This window comes from Colossoma macropomum, unplaced genomic scaffold (genome assembly GCF_904425465.1).
Source record: "Colossoma macropomum unplaced genomic scaffold, Colossoma_macropomum, whole genome shotgun sequence".
NCBI lineage: Eukaryota > Metazoa > Chordata > Actinopteri > Characiformes > Serrasalmidae > Colossoma > Colossoma macropomum.
In genome coordinates this window covers 16,328,137-16,346,340 of record NW_023494790.1, presented here as the reverse complement: position 1 = coordinate 16,346,340, position 18,204 = coordinate 16,328,137, and the positions used below count along the sequence as shown (strand labels likewise).

Here is an 18,204-nt window from a genome sequence, read left to right as displayed (position 1 = left end):
GCCGGCAGCTTGTTGCGAAAACGCCCCCTGTTGCCTGTTCGCTTGTTGCACCGAATAATAAGGCGAGAGGTTTGGGCTTTTAATCTGACGTTTACAGATATGAGCAAATAAAAAAATATTACTGAAATGAAAATGGCGAGATTCAACTGTAGTAGGATTTCTATATTAGTACACAAAATTTGACTTAAAGCTAATCAGAAGTCAAGGCAGCTTTCACAATTAATTTTCATTTAAATTCATTTGAATTCATTTCATATAATACTATGAAGCGGTGGGAAAAAAGAAAGAAAGAAAAAAAACTGCCATGAATTCTTACTACTGTGAGTGAAACCATACATATAATACGATATAATTCATACTTCACATTTTTTTTTTTAAATTCAGAATTGTGAATTTAATCTTGTTAAGTCATTGTTTTACTAATACTGATCATTCTTATTCGTTCAAATTTCTGATGCCAGCAAACGTTGGGTTCATGGTCAAAGTTGTTTGTGTCCCTGTCTATGGTCATATTAACCTGTTCTCATTTCAGAAAGAATAACCTTAATTACGTTGTTGGATAAAATTGTTTTCTTTATTTTTATCTGCTGTTTAAGTTCAACTGAAACAATTTGGTTATTTAGCGGTGTAGTTTCTGGCTCCTTTCTCTTTAATGCCTTTCTATCCAAAAGTGTTTTCTTCATATATGACTTGCTGTCAGAGTGGGTGGACCAGAGCACTGGGCCCAGAGAAACACTGAAATGAACCGGTGAAAAGTAACCTAGGCTAATCACGCAGAAGATAGAAAAGGGACGAAAGATTAATTACATCCTTAATTAATTACATTAATTAAACCTAAAGTTAAATTTCTGCCAATTGTATTGGCCCCAGTAGCCAAATATGAAACATTACTCATGCAAATATGACGCAAAAAAACTGTAACAACGCACATGTGGCGTGCAATTTCAACAAAGCATAATACATTTTGAGATAAGAGTCGATTCTTGGTTCCTGCTTTGATTCCTGATTCAAATGATTCATGGCTTAGTGAGTCGACTCGTTCGAGCGGATCAGCATCAGTGTGCTTACACTGTCAGCTGTCACCCAAAGCCAAGCGTTTCGCTGTTTATTTTTCGTCTGATAAGGTTGGCCACACTTTTCTACCTTATTCATATCGTGGCATTAAACTCTGCCAATAGTCTCATTAACCCGAGCGGTGACATATTTAATAAAGGAAAGAACTGTTCTTCTCTAACGATGTATCTTAGCTAGCTAACGTAGCTACATAGCAAGCTAAGTTAGCTAGCTATTTACACGCTAGCGCGCTTAGCTAATCAAGCTGTGATGAGAAATGCAGTTTGATACTTCACAAGCTGACAGATTTAACAGCCGTGTTGTTTTTGAGGTAGCTAGAAAACCATATTTATAAGGCAGCACAATAATCCCAACCATCGAGAATCGCTCCTGTGTTTTACTTGCTAACTGTGCGGCCGATGTTTACGAAGCAGAAGTCAGCTTCTTGTTCGAATTTTCCCGTTCCGCCTTAAATCGTGCAGCTGAGGAGCCACACTGTAACTGCTGCACCATTTAAGGTGGAACGGGACAATTAGAACAAGAAGCTGGCGAATAAGATGCCACCCTTAGCCTCGTCCAATGATTTTAGCTTGACAGCACCTACAGCACGTTGTGTTTTAGGTGTTTTTGGTTAACGTTAATGTCTGTTTGCAAGAGAGGAAATGTCGTCGTCTGATTGTTATCTATCTAACGTTAACGTACCAACCTAAATATTGTTTTCAGATGTGATTTTTTGCAAGAATAAAGTTTCCAATTTTCTTCACAGTGATTGCTGAAGAGAGAGAGAGAGGGAAAATACAGAATATGCAGAAAAGGCTGAAATTAGGGGATAGGTGATTGTGGGGAGAGCGACGTTAACATTTTGGTGTTGAAATTTGCTGTTGTGCACTAGGTTGCCTATCTACAGTCTTAAAGTAGATGGTTCTTCGAGGGTTCTTTACTAAAGATAATGGTTCTATATGGAACGATTTCATGCTTAATTGCATCTTCAGATTGATGGGGAATGTGTTGTATATGGTTCTATATAGAACAAAAAAGAGTTCTGCTGTTGTTACAATGTCGAGTCTGTAACAATAGAGGAACCCTTTTGGTGCTTTATAGGACCATTGTCAAAAACGTTCTATGTAGAACTATATACAATACATTTTCCATCTGTCAGGAGAACCATTTAAGCAAGAAATGGTTGTTACATAGAACTTTACTAAAGAACCCTAGAAGAACCCATGTTTTGTTAGAGTGTAGCTGAAAACAGCTCTAGCCATTCAGTTACAAAGAAATGAAGAAATGTTTGCTTTTTGTCTATTCTTATTCCCTCATGACCAAATATTAGGCTGTGGAGCAGTGGAACTGCACCTTCTGGATTAATGGTTCAGCATCCAATATCTTTGGGATGAGTTGGAGTGATCCAGACCTAGTCATCCAACATCCGTGCCTAATCTCACTAATGCTCTCATGGCTGAATGCAGTCAAATTCTCACAGCAATGTTTCAGTATATCTGAAGAACCATAAAGCCTTCCTAGAAGAATTAAAGCTGTTGCTACAGCAAAGTGGAAACAAACTTGCTATTTATACCCTTGATTATAGAAGAAACAATAGATGAGCAGGTGTCTGCAAACTTTTGGACGTACAGTGTCTTAGTCCCAATCTTCTGACACTGCAGAGTGTAGCGTTTTCTCCTGAACAAGACCATTATCAGGCTCTTAGGTGTGTAACAGCAGTAATATGCAACTGGGGACTGACAGAATAATAAATTGGTTTCTGCAGATTTTGTTCTTTGCGTGGTGATCAATCGTGTTTTGCATTATTTATTTTTGTCAGAAAGTGCATTGGCTGTGGCTTTGATCAAAACATCAGCAAAAGGCAGTTTTTCTCCTGCTGCTGTTTTTTTGCACCCGCCAAAGGTGTCATTCACTACTACTGCAGAGTGACACACCTGCACACACACACACGCAGCAATTAGACACTTTGTCCCCAGAGTGTTCAAGCTATCCATAGCACAACTTCTGTGTATTACCTCCCGTAGGACAGACGGCTGTGTCTCCACCTTCTTTCTGGCCTGCCTGGGGGAGCTATGCTATTAGAGAATGTTTTTTGCACAGTGTGTGTTAAGGGCTTCTCTCACACGTTTGGCACGACATCCATGTTAAGGTAAAGCTGTCAGTGTTCTGTTGGTTTATATCTATGTGTTGCTTATGTTCTCGCAGAACTGAAAACACAGACTAACACTGAAGAGCTTACAGTAGCCCCCTTCAGGACGGACCCTCTGGTTTTCGACCCTTTGCAGGTGGGTGAATGATCTTATACTTTGAGTCAACGTTACATGTTATAAGCTTTAGATATGTGTTTGAACTGCAGTGATGTTCTAGCCCTTTTCTGTATTTATGAAGGTGTCTCTTGAAAGAAACATGGTGCTGAAAACAAATGTATACTTTTACATAAAAGACTAAAAAAGTCTTATCTATTTTAAAATGCAGTGTACATTAAAATACTGTTTATTGCAGTGCATTGTAATTTCTAGTTGCAGAGACAACTACAGACATTAATCAAAATCACTAGCTTATTAAAAATGTAAACATTTTGGCTAAATGGAATCACAACTAAATCCACCCACTGTACCCTTTAGTTTGCTGATGAGAAAAACGAAAGCATCTCCATGTAGTTTTTTGTCCTTTTCAGGTAGTGATGTTGTTTGTATTTCCTTTCATTTCACAGTGATTAGGGTATGGGTAAGTTTGGTTCGGCAAAGAAAAGCATAATATCTTCTGAAATGTGCCTATTTCTATGTGCATGTGATAGCTGTAATTTTCCACAGAGGATTTTTGCTCTTAGTATTCTGGGTGTGTGTTTGGTGTTCAACTGGAGTGTTGAGGGGCTCAGAGCAGTGGTAGGTCTCAGGGAGTTGTTTGTGTGTATGGGGGCCCTGCTGAGACCATAGAGAATATAGAACAGAGCAACACAAATCTAATTGCACAGCATTGCCACTTAACACAAACACATACAAATCATGCAAACAACTAAGTGAAGAATTAGGCCCACTATGTGGGGGGGGATTTCTGTAGGGGTTGTGTGACTCAAAACCATGCATTAAAAATGGGCATTGGAGTTTAGATACTGTCTCCTGTGTCTTTTTCTCTCAGCGGGAAAGCGGATCAACTCTTGTAATATGAGCTCAGTGGCTGTATTGACTCAGGAGAGTTTTGCTGAGCACCGTAGTGGGCTGAAGGACACTGAGATCACAGGTACTGACTCCAGTAATCATGATTTTAATACAGGTTACTTGGGTGAGTTTCTCAATAGTTTTATATCACTCACCTTTCACAAGGTCTTTTAGAAATGATGATGAAGTTGCTATTGGCACAGCACGTTTTATCTACTTTGAAAGCTGTAAACATCACAGTTCATAGGTTAATGTTCTTGTTTCCTGCTCCAATCAATATAAAGAATGTAATATGATTTAGAAATACTTTTTTTATAACAGAGCGGAATATGGCAACATGTCTGTCTTTGTCCATGCTGTTTCAGTCTGTCTTCTTTCCTGCTGTGGTCAGGTGGTGTTCCTGAGGATGAAGCATACATTCCCACCTACCTGGAGGCTTTTCCTCCTTTGCCAGACAAAGGCGCTCCAGGGGAGAGATCAGGAGAGCCAGCAGGTGCTTGGAGCAAAATTCGACCCATCAAAGCCTCGGTCATCACGCAGGTATTTAACTCACTGCATTCTTCTTCTTGCCTTGTGTGGTGGCTATTTGTGTCTTTATGTTCTGTATTTATATTGTGTGTTAACGTCACTTTTTTAGCAAAATTGGACCAGCAAGAATTTCCTCCAGCATTGTTCGAATAGCACATAAAAATCTAATCTGATCTTTGAATGTTGAATATGACATCACTCTATCATGTTAAACTGATCACTTGTGGAGACGTTTTTTGGCCTTTCCCCCCTTTGTTACTTTCCCACTGTGACCATTCTCTTACCCCTTTTTTCTCTTTGTCTACCTATATACCAATAGGTTTTCCATGTTCCACTGGAGGAGCGACGGTATAAGGACAACAGTCAGTTTGGAGAAGGTGAGGAGGCTAAGGTGTGCTTAGACATCATGCAGAAGACTGGAGCTCACATTGAACTCTCTCTGGCTAAAGACCAAGGCCTTTCCATCATGGTGACTGGAAAACTAGATTCAGTCATGAAAGCACGGAAAGAAATTGTGGCCCGACTCCAAACCCAGGTGATGATTTGTTTGCCTTCTGTCTTTCTTACAGCGCAGACTTACCCTTAACAGAATTTTGTTTGAGTGACTCAGTGGCTGCACTCCTGCTTGTAGGCCTCGGCCACTGTCGTCATTCCGAAGGAACATCATCGCTTTGTGATTGGGAAGAACGGGGAGAAGCTGCAAGAGTTGGAACTGAAAACAGCCACCAAGATCGCTATTCCCCGTCCTGATGACCCCAGCGCCAACATACGCATTACAGGCACCAAAGAGGGCATTGAGAAAGCCAGGCATGAGATCCTTCTCATCTCTGCAGAACAGGTTGTTCTCCATGTTTCACATCTAGCTATTGAGAGCTAGTTTTAGGCAGGAGAGCAGAGAATGAGACACTTGTTAATGCTTTACAGTGAGAGCTGTTCACTGTTCCACTAAACTAATCTTCCATTTAACTCTCTTCTTCAGGACAAGCGTGCAGTGGAGCGTCTGTCTCTGGAGAAAGCCTTTCACCCATTCATTGCTGGTGCATACAACCGGCTTGTCCAGGAGCTAAGCCAAGAGACGGGCGCTCGCATCAGCATCCCACCCCCCAGCCTGCTGAAGGAAGAGATTGTCATCACTGGGGAGAAGGAGGCAGTTGCCATGGCGATTGCCCGCATCCGTGCCATCTATGAGGAGAAGGTGAGGTTTTGGCTAGTCAAATGCATTGTCACTCCAGAGGAAACCAGATCATATTGAGGAAAAATTGATAACACTGATCACTCAAATTCGAATGCTTAGATGCTCAAACACACAGCCCCAGTGTGTCATATCCATCTTTCTGTTATCTAGAAGCGAAAAACAACCACTATCTCAGTAGAGGTGAAGAAGTCACAGCACAAGTACATAGTGGGGCCAAAAGGCAACACATTACAGGAGATCATGGAGAGCACTGGAGTGTCCGTGGAGATGCCGCCGCTGGATTCTGGCTCTGAGACCATCATCCTCAGAGGGGAGCCGGACAAACTGGGCCCGGCCCTAACCCAAGTTTATGCTAAGGTAAGAAGGATCAGAGATGGTAAGGAGTGTGAAACGGTTGTGTTGTGTCATGTATGTTTCAAAATACATAAGAGAATGGTTTTGTTTCTGTTGAAAACAAGGTGTTATTTGGTAATCAAGCAAACAAATCAATGTGATTTAAAAGAGTTTTGTGGTTGTGTGCTCTACAGGCTAAGAGTGTAATGGTGGTGGAAGTGACTGCGCCAGCATGGCTTCATCGATTCATCATTGGCAAAAAAGGACAAAACATCAGTCGCATCACACAGCAGCTCCCCAAGGTAGGGCCGAACAGTCCAACACATTATTGTGATTATTCATCTCCCTTCTTTCTCTATCATTTGTCACATCACAGCGACTTGGCCAGCATTACATTTGCTTTCTTGTGTAACGTGATTTATGTGGTAATGTTTAAAAGGTTAAACACTTCAGATTATTGTCATGAATTAATTTTTCAGTTAAATGTCCAAAAATATTAATTATATTTTTAGTATGTGCACTGTTATAGTAAGACAGGTGTAGAAGTGGATTATTCTTATTGATTTTAGAAGTAAATCATTCTTAATGAATGTTTTATCTGGAAAGGTACACATAGAGTTTACGGATGGAGAGGAGCGGATCAGTCTGGAAGGCCCAACAGAGGAGGTGGAACAAGCTCAGGCCCAAATACAGGAGATTATTAAAGACCTGGTAAGAGAAGAAATGTGTTTTCAATAGTACTTCATTACATTTGTAAATACAAGAAATAATGTAGTCAGATAAAAACTGTGTATAGTTGTATGACAGACCAGAGCTGTGACTGAAGCATATGCCTACTGATCATCAAAACAGTACAGGTTATCACAAAAAATATAAGAGAATTTTATATATTTTTTATTTTGGTTAACAGAAATGCAGTTAAGTGTCTTGACAATGTATTTAATTTTGCTCAGATGGCGAGGATGGACTACACTGAGATTAATATTGACCAGCGTTTTCACAGGCACCTCATTGGCAAGAATGGTGCTAATAGTGAGTATCTTCTTAAAATGGAATGCAGATTCTGATAGATGGTACACACAGTTGTTCATGAACAAGTGTGATTTAAATATGTACTTGTGCTAATCTGTCAAGCATATTAATCAGCGTATTCCTTATTGGAATGCCAAACAATAATAATGAAGTAACATTGTGTTCTGCATCTGACAGTAAACCGCATCAAGGAGCAGTACAAAGTGTCAGTCCGGATTCCTCAGGACTCAGACAGGTGCGGCCTGGTTCGTATTGAGGGAGACCCTCAGGGAGTGCAGCTGGCACGCAGGGAGCTGGTGGACATGGCCCAGCGCATGGTGAGGCACTGAGAGAGGTCAAGAGCTGAAGTTAGCCTAATAGAATAGCTTGAGGTTAGGGCTGAACGATTTGGGGAAATTTCTAATTGTGATTTTTCTGACTAATATCGTGACTGTGATTTAAATTGTGATTATTTTCTATAAATTGAGGTTCAGACCTGTCTTTCTTACCAAGAAGACCAGAGTATCCTCTTTTTCTGGCTTGAGGCTTGACCCTGTAATGTAGTGTGCCAGAAAGCCAGTAAGTTGTGGTTGTGATGTCACAACACATGGAGGGTTGGTTTGCCTATGAGTAGTCTAACTCTACAGGCAGTATACAACTCTGTGTTATTAGGTTAAAGTTCCCCTCTTAAAACTTAAGACAATGTTTTTGATAATGTAGGCTATAATTTTGTTCTTGTGATTTGAAAATTGCACAGATTGCGATAAAAAAACAAACAATTAATCTTTCAGCCCTACTTTCAGGCTTCAAACTCCAGTCCTGGAGGGTCACATCACTGTGCAGTAAAGGAGTTGAACAGTGTGGTAGATAAGTTAAGTCAGATGCATTAAGGACAAGAAAATATCTGTCAATGACTGCCTTTCTTACTCTCTAGATGCACAGGTGTTTTGACTTTAGAATTCAGTGTTTATGTTGTAAGCGTGCTGTAAGCCTTTTACTTACTCAGGAAAACGAGCGCACCAAAGACCTGATCATAGAGCAGAAGTTTCATCGTACCATCATCGGCCAAAAGGGTGAGAAGATCAAAGAAGTGCGAGACAAGTTCCCAGAGGTACATATAATGATCTTGTCTATTAGCCTATGTTATGTCCCCTTGTAGTTTTGGAATTCTTTACAAGGTATTTGCTGAATCATGGTAACTGTTAGGAACTATCGTTTAAGTAATAAGTTTACATACACTTAGGTTGAAGTTATCAAAACTCTTATTTATCCCCTCCACAGATTCCATGTCAACAAACTATATAGTTTTAACAAGTTGTTTAGGATCTACTTTGCACATGACACAAACAGTTTTTCAACATCTGTTTAAAACCAGATTATTTCACTTATAATTCACTAAATCAAAATTCCAATGGGTCAGAAATTTACATACACCGAGCTGACATCAGAAAAGAATTGTTGACCTCCACAAGTCTCGTACATCCTTGGGAGCAATTTCCAAACGCCTGAAGGTGATAATATGGAAATTTAAACACCATGGGATCATGCAGCCATCATACCGTTCAGGAAGGAGATGTGTTCTGTCTCCTAGAGATGGACACCTACTTTGGTGTGAAAAATACAGATCAATCCAAGAACAACAGCAAACAACTTTGTGAAGATGGTGGAGGAAACAGGTACAAAAGTGAAACAGTAAAATGCGTCCTATATAGATATGACCTGAAAAGCTGCTCAGAAAGGAAGAAGCCACTGCTCCAAAACCACCATAAAAAGCGAAGTTACAATTTGCAGCTGCACATTGGGACAAATACCTTTCTTTATGGAGAAATGTCCTCTGTCTGATGAAACAAAAATGGAACTTTTTGGCTACACTGACCATCGTTGTGTATGGTGGAAAAAGGGGGAGGCTTGCGAGCCAAAGAACACCATCCATGAAGCATGAGAGTGGCAGCATCATGTCGTGGGGATGCTTTGTTGCAGGAGGGACTGGTGCACTTCACAAAACAGATGGCATTATGGGGAAGGAAAATTGTGTGGAGATATTGAAGCAACATCTCAATATGTCAGCTAGGAAGTTAATGCTCTGGCGCAAATGGGTCTTTCAAATGGACTGTGACCCCAAGTATACTTCTAAAGTTGTGGCAAAATAGCTCAAGGACAACAAAGTGAAGGTAATGGAGTGGCCATCACAAAGCCCTGACCTCAATCCCATAGAAAATTTATTGGCAGAACTAAAAAAGTATGTGTGCGAACCAGGAGACCTACAAGCCTGACTAGTTACACTAGTTCTGTCAGGAGGAATGGGACAAAATTCCAGCAACTTATTGTGAGAAGCTTGTGGAAGGCTACGTGAAAGCAATTTAAAGGCAATGCTACCAAATACTAACCACGTGTATGTAAACTTCTAGAGAATGTGATCAAAGAAATGAAAGCTGAAATAGATCATTGTCTCTAATATTATTCTGACATTTTACATTCTTAAAATATAGCAGTGATCCTAAGTGACCTAGGAGAGGGAATGCAAACTGAGATTAAATGTCAGGAATTGTGAAAAAACTAAGTTAAAAAGAATGTGGCCAAAGTGCATGTAAACTTTTGATTTCAACTGTATCCTGGACTTGATTTCCTAAAAGATTCCTTTGAGATACATGTAAGTATAACAATGAGCATGCTCTTGTTACATTGTTTTGGGGAAATTTCCCCCCAAAATGAGAAATGACTATTACACATAAGGTTTGTGATTTATTTTGATCCTTTTGGCTTCGGTTATATTTGTGCAGGTCATTATCAACTTTCCAGACCAGTCTCAGAAGAGTGACATTGTGCAGCTCCGTGGACCCAAGAATGAGGTGGAGAAATGTGCAAAGTTTCTACAGAAACTTCTGGTTGAGCTGGTATGATTTTCTTCACTTTTCTTTGTGTTGCCTCAGTTGACATATTGAGTTTTCTGGATAAGCTTTGGTTTATTTATAACAAAACCACTAAGTACCTTATCATTTACTCTTTGCATTGCCTTTATTTTGGGATTATAAATGCTTTGCATTTGTAAGCTGCTGAAAGATGATACCATTATTGTTCTGCTTTGTCTCTTCAATCAGATTGAAAGCAGCTACTCAATATCTGTGCCCATCTTTAAGCAGTTCCACAAAAATATTATTGGCAAAGGAGGTGCCAACATCAAAAAGGTGAGAAAAAGGACAAAAAATGGATTCCTTACTGTTGGGTTTGGAATGTCATGTTAAAGCGCTTTGAACCACAGTCCACGTAGGAAATGTTTTAATATTGATGATGTAAAATTTGAGGTTATTAGTACTAATTCCATCTCCTTTTGATACGAAGCAACACTTTCACTGGTGTCTTTCAGAGCTGGTATCCACTTTTGTAATCCTCTTATGGTGGATTAACATTAATTTATCTTTAGATGATAGAATCTACCGGTCTGTAATTCCTTGTAGATTCGTGAAGAGACCAACACAAAGATTGATCTCCCCACGGAGAACAGTGACTCTGAGATGATTGTGATCACTGGCAAAAAGAGCAACTGTGAGGCTGCACGGGACCGGATCCTTGCCATCCAGAGAGACCTGGTGAGAATAAGAGAAGGAAAGAGGGAGCAAGAGGGATGAATTTTTACAAGGAGAATTCCACCAAAAAGTAGAATGAGAGCATGTGTAAAACTATATCACTTAGCATATCTGTAACATAAGTAGCAGATTTTAAAAATGTCTTCTATATTTTGTCTGCCTCACTGCCTGTTTTTCTTGGTGTCCACCTTGTGCTTCCTCACTTCCTTCAGGCAAACCTCAAGGAAACAGAGGTGACTATCCCAGCTAAGCTGCATAACTCTTTGATTGGGTCAAAGGGCTGTCTTGTGCGTTCAGTGATGGAGGAGTGTGGAGGTGTACACATTCACTTTCCTGCTGAAGGCTCAGGGGTGGACAAGGTCACCATCCGAGGCCCTGCAGGAGAGGTGGAGAGAGCCAGGAGACAGTTACTACAGCTTGCTGAGGAGAAGGTAAGCAGAGATGGAGAAGCAGAGAGAGAAAGGAAGAAAGTGGTCAGGGAGAATAAGAAGCAACAATGATCATCTTTTTTTACCCTTCCAGTCAAGTAAAACTCAGTTGTACAAGTGAAATTTATGTATCTTTGGCCTTTGTCCAACAGCAAGTCACCAATTTCTCAGTAGAGCTTCAGGCCAAAGCCGAGTACCACAAGTTTCTGATAGGCCGAGGAGGAGCGAATATTCGGCGTGTACGTGACCGAACGGGGGCTCGCATCATCTTTCCCTCGCCTGATGAGCCAGAGCAGGAGCGCATCACAATTGTGGGTCGAGAGGAAGCGGTGAGGCTTGCCCAGAAAGAGCTGGAGACCCTCATCAAAAACCTGGTATAGCAGCACAGCTGTCACAGCATTCAAAGTTAAGATGAGGCTGCGTGAATGAAGTTAACAGGCCTGGTACATGTCACAAATCTTTACAGACCCACTGCTTCTCTGTCTCTCTGTCGCTCTCAATTCCCTCAGGAGGATGTGATTGAGGACAGTATGGTTGTTGACCCACGACATCATCGTCACTTCGTTTGTCGGCGAGGGCAGGTCCTAAGAGAGCTTGCTGAGGAGTATGGTGGGGTTGCTGTTAGTTTCCCTCGTACAGGCACACACAGCGACTGCATCACTCTCAAAGGAGCCCGAGAGTGTGTGGATGCTGCCAAGAGGCGCATTCAGGAGATCATTCAGGATTTGGTGAGCAGCAGGAAAGCCACATGACAGCCCTGGTGAAATAACAGTAGCACAAATCTCTTGACTCACGTAGAAGTGGCAATTAGAAGCGGTGTTTGTGAGATTATTTGCATTGATATTTTATAATTTGTGCAGGACTTTTGTACACCCGTCTGTTATGTAAGAGTCTTGTATATACCACTGGCGTTGTTTATGTGTTTTGCTCAGGAGTCTCAGGTGAGTGTGGAGGTGGTGGTTCCACAACGTTTTCACAGGGCAGTGATGGGACCTAAAGGCTGCAGGATCCAGCAGATCACCCGAGAGCATGAGGTCCAAATCAAATTTCCAGAGAGAGAAGAGTCTGCAAGTATGACACTTTCATCATTAATCCTTTTCTTATCACTATTATATCAAGCAATTTGCACTTGAAAACAGCATTGTTAAATTTTTTGGGTTATGAAATTCTCCTGCAATCTTGTCTTTTGTGCACAGCTCAGGATGCTTGTCCTGTAGAGAATGGTAGCACCAGCCCAGAGGCAGACTCTGTGCCTCGCAAGTGTGACATAATCACTGTGATTGGACGGGTGGAGAAGTGTGAACAGGCGCGAGCAGCCTTGCTAGTATGTCGCTGACTGCAGTTTGTCATTAACATGTTTGTCTTAAAGTTTAAATTTTGGATAATTAAAGTTGGCTTATAAAAGTTTCACAAGATTGATCGTAGAAGCAATAAAGCTATCGGTCCTGTCTCTCTTTCACTTATTGTCTCTCTTTAGGCTCTGGTTCCGGTGACGGTTGATGTAGAGGTGCCATATGACTTACACCGGTACATCATTGGGCAGAAAGGAAGCGGCATCAGAAAAATGATGGAGGACTATGAGGTAAGTTGATTTAAAAGAGACATTATGTCAAGAAAAGTTATTGAAACAGACATGATGTCTGACAGTAAATGAGCGCTTGCTTAGTCATCAAACTGTAGCTCTGTACCTGTTTTTTATGCTGTTTTTGGTCTTGGAAGAAAATTGATTGTCATCCAGCTCGAGCTATAATCTAACAGTGACAACATGGAGAGTTTACAGTCTTACTAATATGATAATTTGTATTGCTAAATACCGAAGAGGGTAGTAACCCTGACTGGTGCTGTGTAGGTGAACATCTGGGTTCCTCAGCCGGAGCAGCAGTCAGACGTGATAAAGGTAACAGGGCAGGAGGCCAGTGTGGAGAGAGCCAGGCAAGCCCTGCTGGACAGAGTCAGAGAGCTGCAGGCAGAGCAAGAGGACCGGGTACACAGCACGCACATTATATAACTTGAGTGGCACTGACTCAACTCTTTATAACACAAACATGCACAGAACAGCAACATACAGCATTGGTATGCAGTAGCACACATTATGAAACACCACGATACTATGTAACACCTCACTCACAGCTGGACACAAAAAGTGTACTACATTATATCACAGTGCAACATAAGTTAAACATGTATCAAGCGTATCAACCTGTTTCATGCACATGCAGGCCTTGCGGAGTTATAAGGTGACCCTCTCGGTTGACCCTAAATATCACCCCAAAATCATTGGCCGCAAAGGAGCGGTCATCTCCCAGATTCGCAAAGACCATGATGTCAATGTGCAGTTCCCTGATAAGGGCGATGAGCAACAGGTATGTGCTTTGTGTCGTTTTCAGCCTCTCTCGTTTTACAGTAAATTAATGTAATTAATAATGTAATTGTTGACGTGTCAGAAATGTCACATTTCTCATCCTCTTTCTTTCTCATATTTTGTCTGAGTGTAGGATGTAATAGTAATCTGGGGTTATGAGCGGAATGTAGAGGAAGCAAAGGCAGCTATAGAGCAAATGGTGGCAGCACTGCAGGAGATGGTGAGTGAGGATGTCCGGCTGGATCACCGGGTCCATGCACGCATCATCGGAGCACGTGGAAAAGCCATCCGCAAACTAATGGAAGAGTTCAAAGTAAGCACCAGTTGTGTGTAAAGTTGCACTGTGAACTAATATTAATCTACAGCTAAACTTTTCTCATTCCTAGTCCTTTTGCAATATTGCTGATGATAAGAATGTGAAAAACCTGTTTATGCATTGCTGTATTTCTTTTTTGCAGGTTGATATAAGGTTTCCCCAGCCAGGCTCAGAAGATCCAGACAAAGTGACAGTTACTGGTCTACCAGAGAACGTTGATAAAGCCATCGACCATCTCCTCAACCTGGAGGAAGAATATGTGAGTAGCACACACGCACATATACTTACTGTGCTTTTAGAATTAGCAAATTATTATCACCCATGCCTATTCATAATTCGCACTGTTTTTTTTTTTTTGTCTGTCTGTGTGATTCAGATGTTGACGGTGACTGAGACAGAAACGTTGGCTGCCTATATGAAGCCTCCGTCTCGGGTTGTGGGAGTGGGTGGAGGGGATGAAGAGAGCAGAGGGCCGGCTAAAGGCTTTGTCGTGCGGGATGCGCCCTGGAATGTTGCAGGCAGCAAGGTGGTCACAGATTCATACAGTGAATTGATTATTATGAATAGGATAAGAAATTATTGCCCTTGCAGTAATCAGGCTCTAATTTATGATGTGGTTACTGCATTTAGTTGGTATTGACATCATTGTGTAACTGTGTGTGTGTGTGTGTGTGTGTGCGCGCTTTCAGGCCCCTGACATGAGCAGTGCCGAGGACTTCCCTACATTTGGATCTGGAGTAGCACCAAAACAGACATCTGCTTGGGGCCCCAAGAAATTCTGAAAGAGTGAGATGAGATCTGTCTCTATATAGACAAGCAGTATGAACAGTCTAGAAATCTGTCTCTCATTTCTTTCTGTCTCTCATTTCTTTCTCATCCTTTTTCTTATAAATGTAAATGAGATATTAAAAGTGGATAAATATTGAGGTATCTTGAAACATTCTAACTAGTTTTCTCCACTTTCTCTCTTTTCTTTGTCCCTTCAGGTGATGTAGCTTCTTCCCAGGAGTGATCTTGTGCCCTTTTTACCCTTCTTTTTAGATGCCAGGAGCAGTTTGAGCAGGTGTGAACTCACTTAAGCAGCACTTATGTGCCCCTTCCATTCTTTTGTTCTGGCCTTTGTTAAAGGAATCTGAAAAGTCAAAAGGAGCAGTGATCACTGTCCACTGGTCTATTTTTCAAAATGCAGTTTTAAGGAAGTCCAGTGGGGAAATTCTATGTGTAGTTTTTATATTTATCAGATTGTCCACCATTTATAAGCTCAAAAATGTTTTTGAGTAGCTCCAAACTTCCAGATAACTCCAGTGATACGTATCGGTACTACCAAAACAACTCTGAATGCTTTTGGGTGTGTGAGTCGCAAGTCAAACCAAAAAGTCAGAGAGCCCATAGTTCACTGTGTGGGAGTTTTTTTTCTTAGAATGTTCTCCATGGTTTTTACTGAATTTTACTGAAGTCTGAGCCAGCTGAGCACATCCCAACAGCTCCAAACCAGGTGCTTTTAGCTGCCAATCTTTACTGTAAAGGAAAGGATGCATGTGTTTTACCAGAAACAACGTAGCGCTCCACATATTTTCATTTGGAGATTACCTGTTACATATATTTATCACCTGATGGTTGTCTTTTTTATACTTTTTATTTATTGATCTTATTTATTTGCTAATGTATGTATATATTTATTTGTTTATGCCCTTCCTCTTTAATTCTGTGATTGCCAATTACTGAAGCACTTGGCACAATGCTTACATATGACTTTTTAATGAGGGGTGGGGTGGGTGAAAAGGGTCTTTCATTGAACCACAAAAAGCTTATGTGTATGTCCTTTTTAAACGTCTGTTTTTAGCTCATTTAAATGGTAATATTTTGTGTATGTATGCTTTCTACTGATTCACCAACAGGAATTCAGTTGGTCATTTGCTTTGTTTGTCCACTGTAGTTCCGATTCCTCCACAGTATCCCCTCAGATTGTCCATGGGAACTTATTCACCATGCAAACAAGCAAAAGCTGCTACTGCAAACAGCACAAAGCTGTAAAGACATTGTGAGATAATGAAACAGTCAGATGTTGCAAGCTCTTCATGCAAGGCATGCTGGTGTTGCATTCTGTATGCCCAGACCATCCCCAACATAAACCTTTTCCTGGTTGTCTCCTTAATCATGGGGGTGAGCTAAAGGTGAGCACATGTGCTTTGAGCCACTTAACATTCTACTATACCCTAGTCATGATTTCAGATCTAGGTGCCTCCAGTGTAGAGTTCATAGCTTGAGGGCTAGTTTCTAAATTTTAGGCAATTCCCATTTGTGATTATTGAAGTAAGTCTAAGTCTTTAGAGCTAAACATAATAGTGAAGTCTTGGCTAAAGAGTAAATCCCACAAAATCATAAAGCAGGGAGATTGTTGACCCTCTACGTTTTTAAAGAAATACAAAATCACTACCATAAAGTCAGTGTGCGTTGCAGAGGAATGTCCCTGGTCCCCATTTGCTGTCTTCTGTGGCTGGTATTTTACTGTTACTTGACTTTTACACACAGACACTGCTCTTACGGGGTTCTTTTCCTCATCAGTTCTAGTTGGAGTCATGGTGGACTTTTAAACTTCTGTGTGTGAATGTGCTGTGTGTTTGTGCTCGTGCTTTGGATGGGTGAACAACTGATTTTGAACAACCGGAGACGGTAACACTATCGGCCTTAAAGCAGTAATTATTATAGGATATTTTGAACGAAGTTTGATTAAGTTAATATGCAACACTGCAATAACTTGTCATAACAGAGGATTTTCCTACTCCAAATAAAGTAATGTAAAATGGAACGGTCTTGTTTGTTATTTGCCAATGCAAGACAGATAAACAAGAAATATCTAAGTGAAAGCAAATTTGCTAGGATCACAGACAATAAATGATAATTTACTGTAAGAGCAACACAATCTATGCGAAAAAAAGAAAGAAGGGGAAAGAAAATTCAAAAAACACTGGACAACATTAGACCAGACAGATTTCATATTATTGTGCATAACTGTCTCTTTTTTTGTATTTTTATTTTCTTACAAATCAGGAAGATAATATTAGTGTTATGTAACAGCCTGTACAACATAAAGAAATAAAAATAAAACAAACATGAACAAATAATACAAATCCATGACTGAAAAAGCAGCAAAAGGGCCAATATGAACCCTGTGTATTCACATTTTGATTTACATAGCAAGCATTCATTCAGATTCAGACACGGCCATTGGCAACATAGTGGGATTGCTCATGTAAAACATACACTCAAGTAGTTCATCTTGGCAACTAAACACAAAAATCTCAGTTCCCAGATATGCCTTTGGAGAGAGTAAGCTCTCTAATTTCAATTCTAGAAACAATCAAAACATAAGCTAGACTCTGTCTTTAAGAGAGGGCTTCAAACTGTGCAATCCTTGTCAAGAAAATGATGTTTGTAATTCTGGATGACAGTAAACATCTGTTTAAAAGTAAATCAATCATACACTCAGTGTAAACAAACAAATTTGAACTTCATTTCCCACAATACTTTGCATGAAACCTCTTAGGCATATTAATAGGACTGTAATAGTCCTTCTTGTTGGCAGACAGAATACAGACGACTGCCTGTAACTTTCTGCCAAATCCTCCGCAGTACAGCTGAGCAGATTACCAATAGCCTTGTTTTAGTGTGAAGAGCACATTCAACAATATTGGAACAATTGAGGACATTCTTTCTAATGTGGGACAAGAAATCCTACAACAATGCAAGCTGCGTCCAATTCACCAAATTTCTTACTCACATATGGCTCCTTTGCACCTTGTGGAGTTCCAAAAGAATTAGCTTTTGGCAGAAGAGGTATTAGTTTGAATAACTGCATTTGCTAATTAGACCTAGTATTTTATTCCAGTTCAGATGATTATAGTGCAATGTGATCTGCAAGTCCAATCCAATCAGTCTGGCATTTTAAGCAGGAAGATTTAAAGTTAGATCAATGCATATGAAAGGATTCCCCATATTGCTACTGTGTAACAGACATAGGAGGACAGTTGGACCCTCACGGGACAAGAATGAAAGACAAAACAGCTCCACTCCACACAAGCTGCTGCCTGTGTATTGACACAAATTAGAAAGAGGTGATCTGTGTCCATGCTTGCTGTTAAACAGGACTTTAGTAATAAAAATTTAATACTGTCTGTGTGTGACCCTTAAAACATTCTATTTACATGTGTATATTTATTATGTAAATACACAGTT

The 18,204-nt window shown here is 40.5% G+C and overlaps 1 protein-coding gene across 1 annotated transcript; it reads left to right on the top strand.

The window, feature by feature from the left end:
- The first annotated feature begins 1,025 nt into the window (after positions 1-1,025).
- hdlbpb (high density lipoprotein binding protein b) lies at positions 1,026-17,433 on the top strand. Its single transcript, XM_036572362.1, has 29 exons — positions 1,026-1,124; positions 3,259-3,338; positions 4,192-4,293; positions 4,603-4,751; positions 5,059-5,274; positions 5,371-5,577; positions 5,719-5,934; positions 6,085-6,291; positions 6,462-6,569; positions 6,874-6,978; positions 7,221-7,299; positions 7,477-7,616; positions 8,285-8,389; positions 10,059-10,172; positions 10,377-10,463; positions 10,734-10,865; positions 11,075-11,293; positions 11,443-11,664; positions 11,800-12,018; positions 12,223-12,361; positions 12,487-12,614; positions 12,768-12,872; positions 13,140-13,274; positions 13,510-13,653; positions 13,786-13,965; positions 14,111-14,227; positions 14,345-14,494; positions 14,658-14,754; positions 14,955-17,433. The coding sequence occupies exons 3-28, from the start codon at positions 4,218-4,220 to the stop codon at positions 14,748-14,750; spliced, it is 3,792 nt and encodes a 1,263-aa protein (XP_036428255.1). The 5' UTR covers positions 1,026-1,124; positions 3,259-3,338; positions 4,192-4,217; the 3' UTR covers positions 14,751-14,754; positions 14,955-17,433.
- The last annotated feature ends 771 nt before the right edge of the window (positions 17,434-18,204 follow it).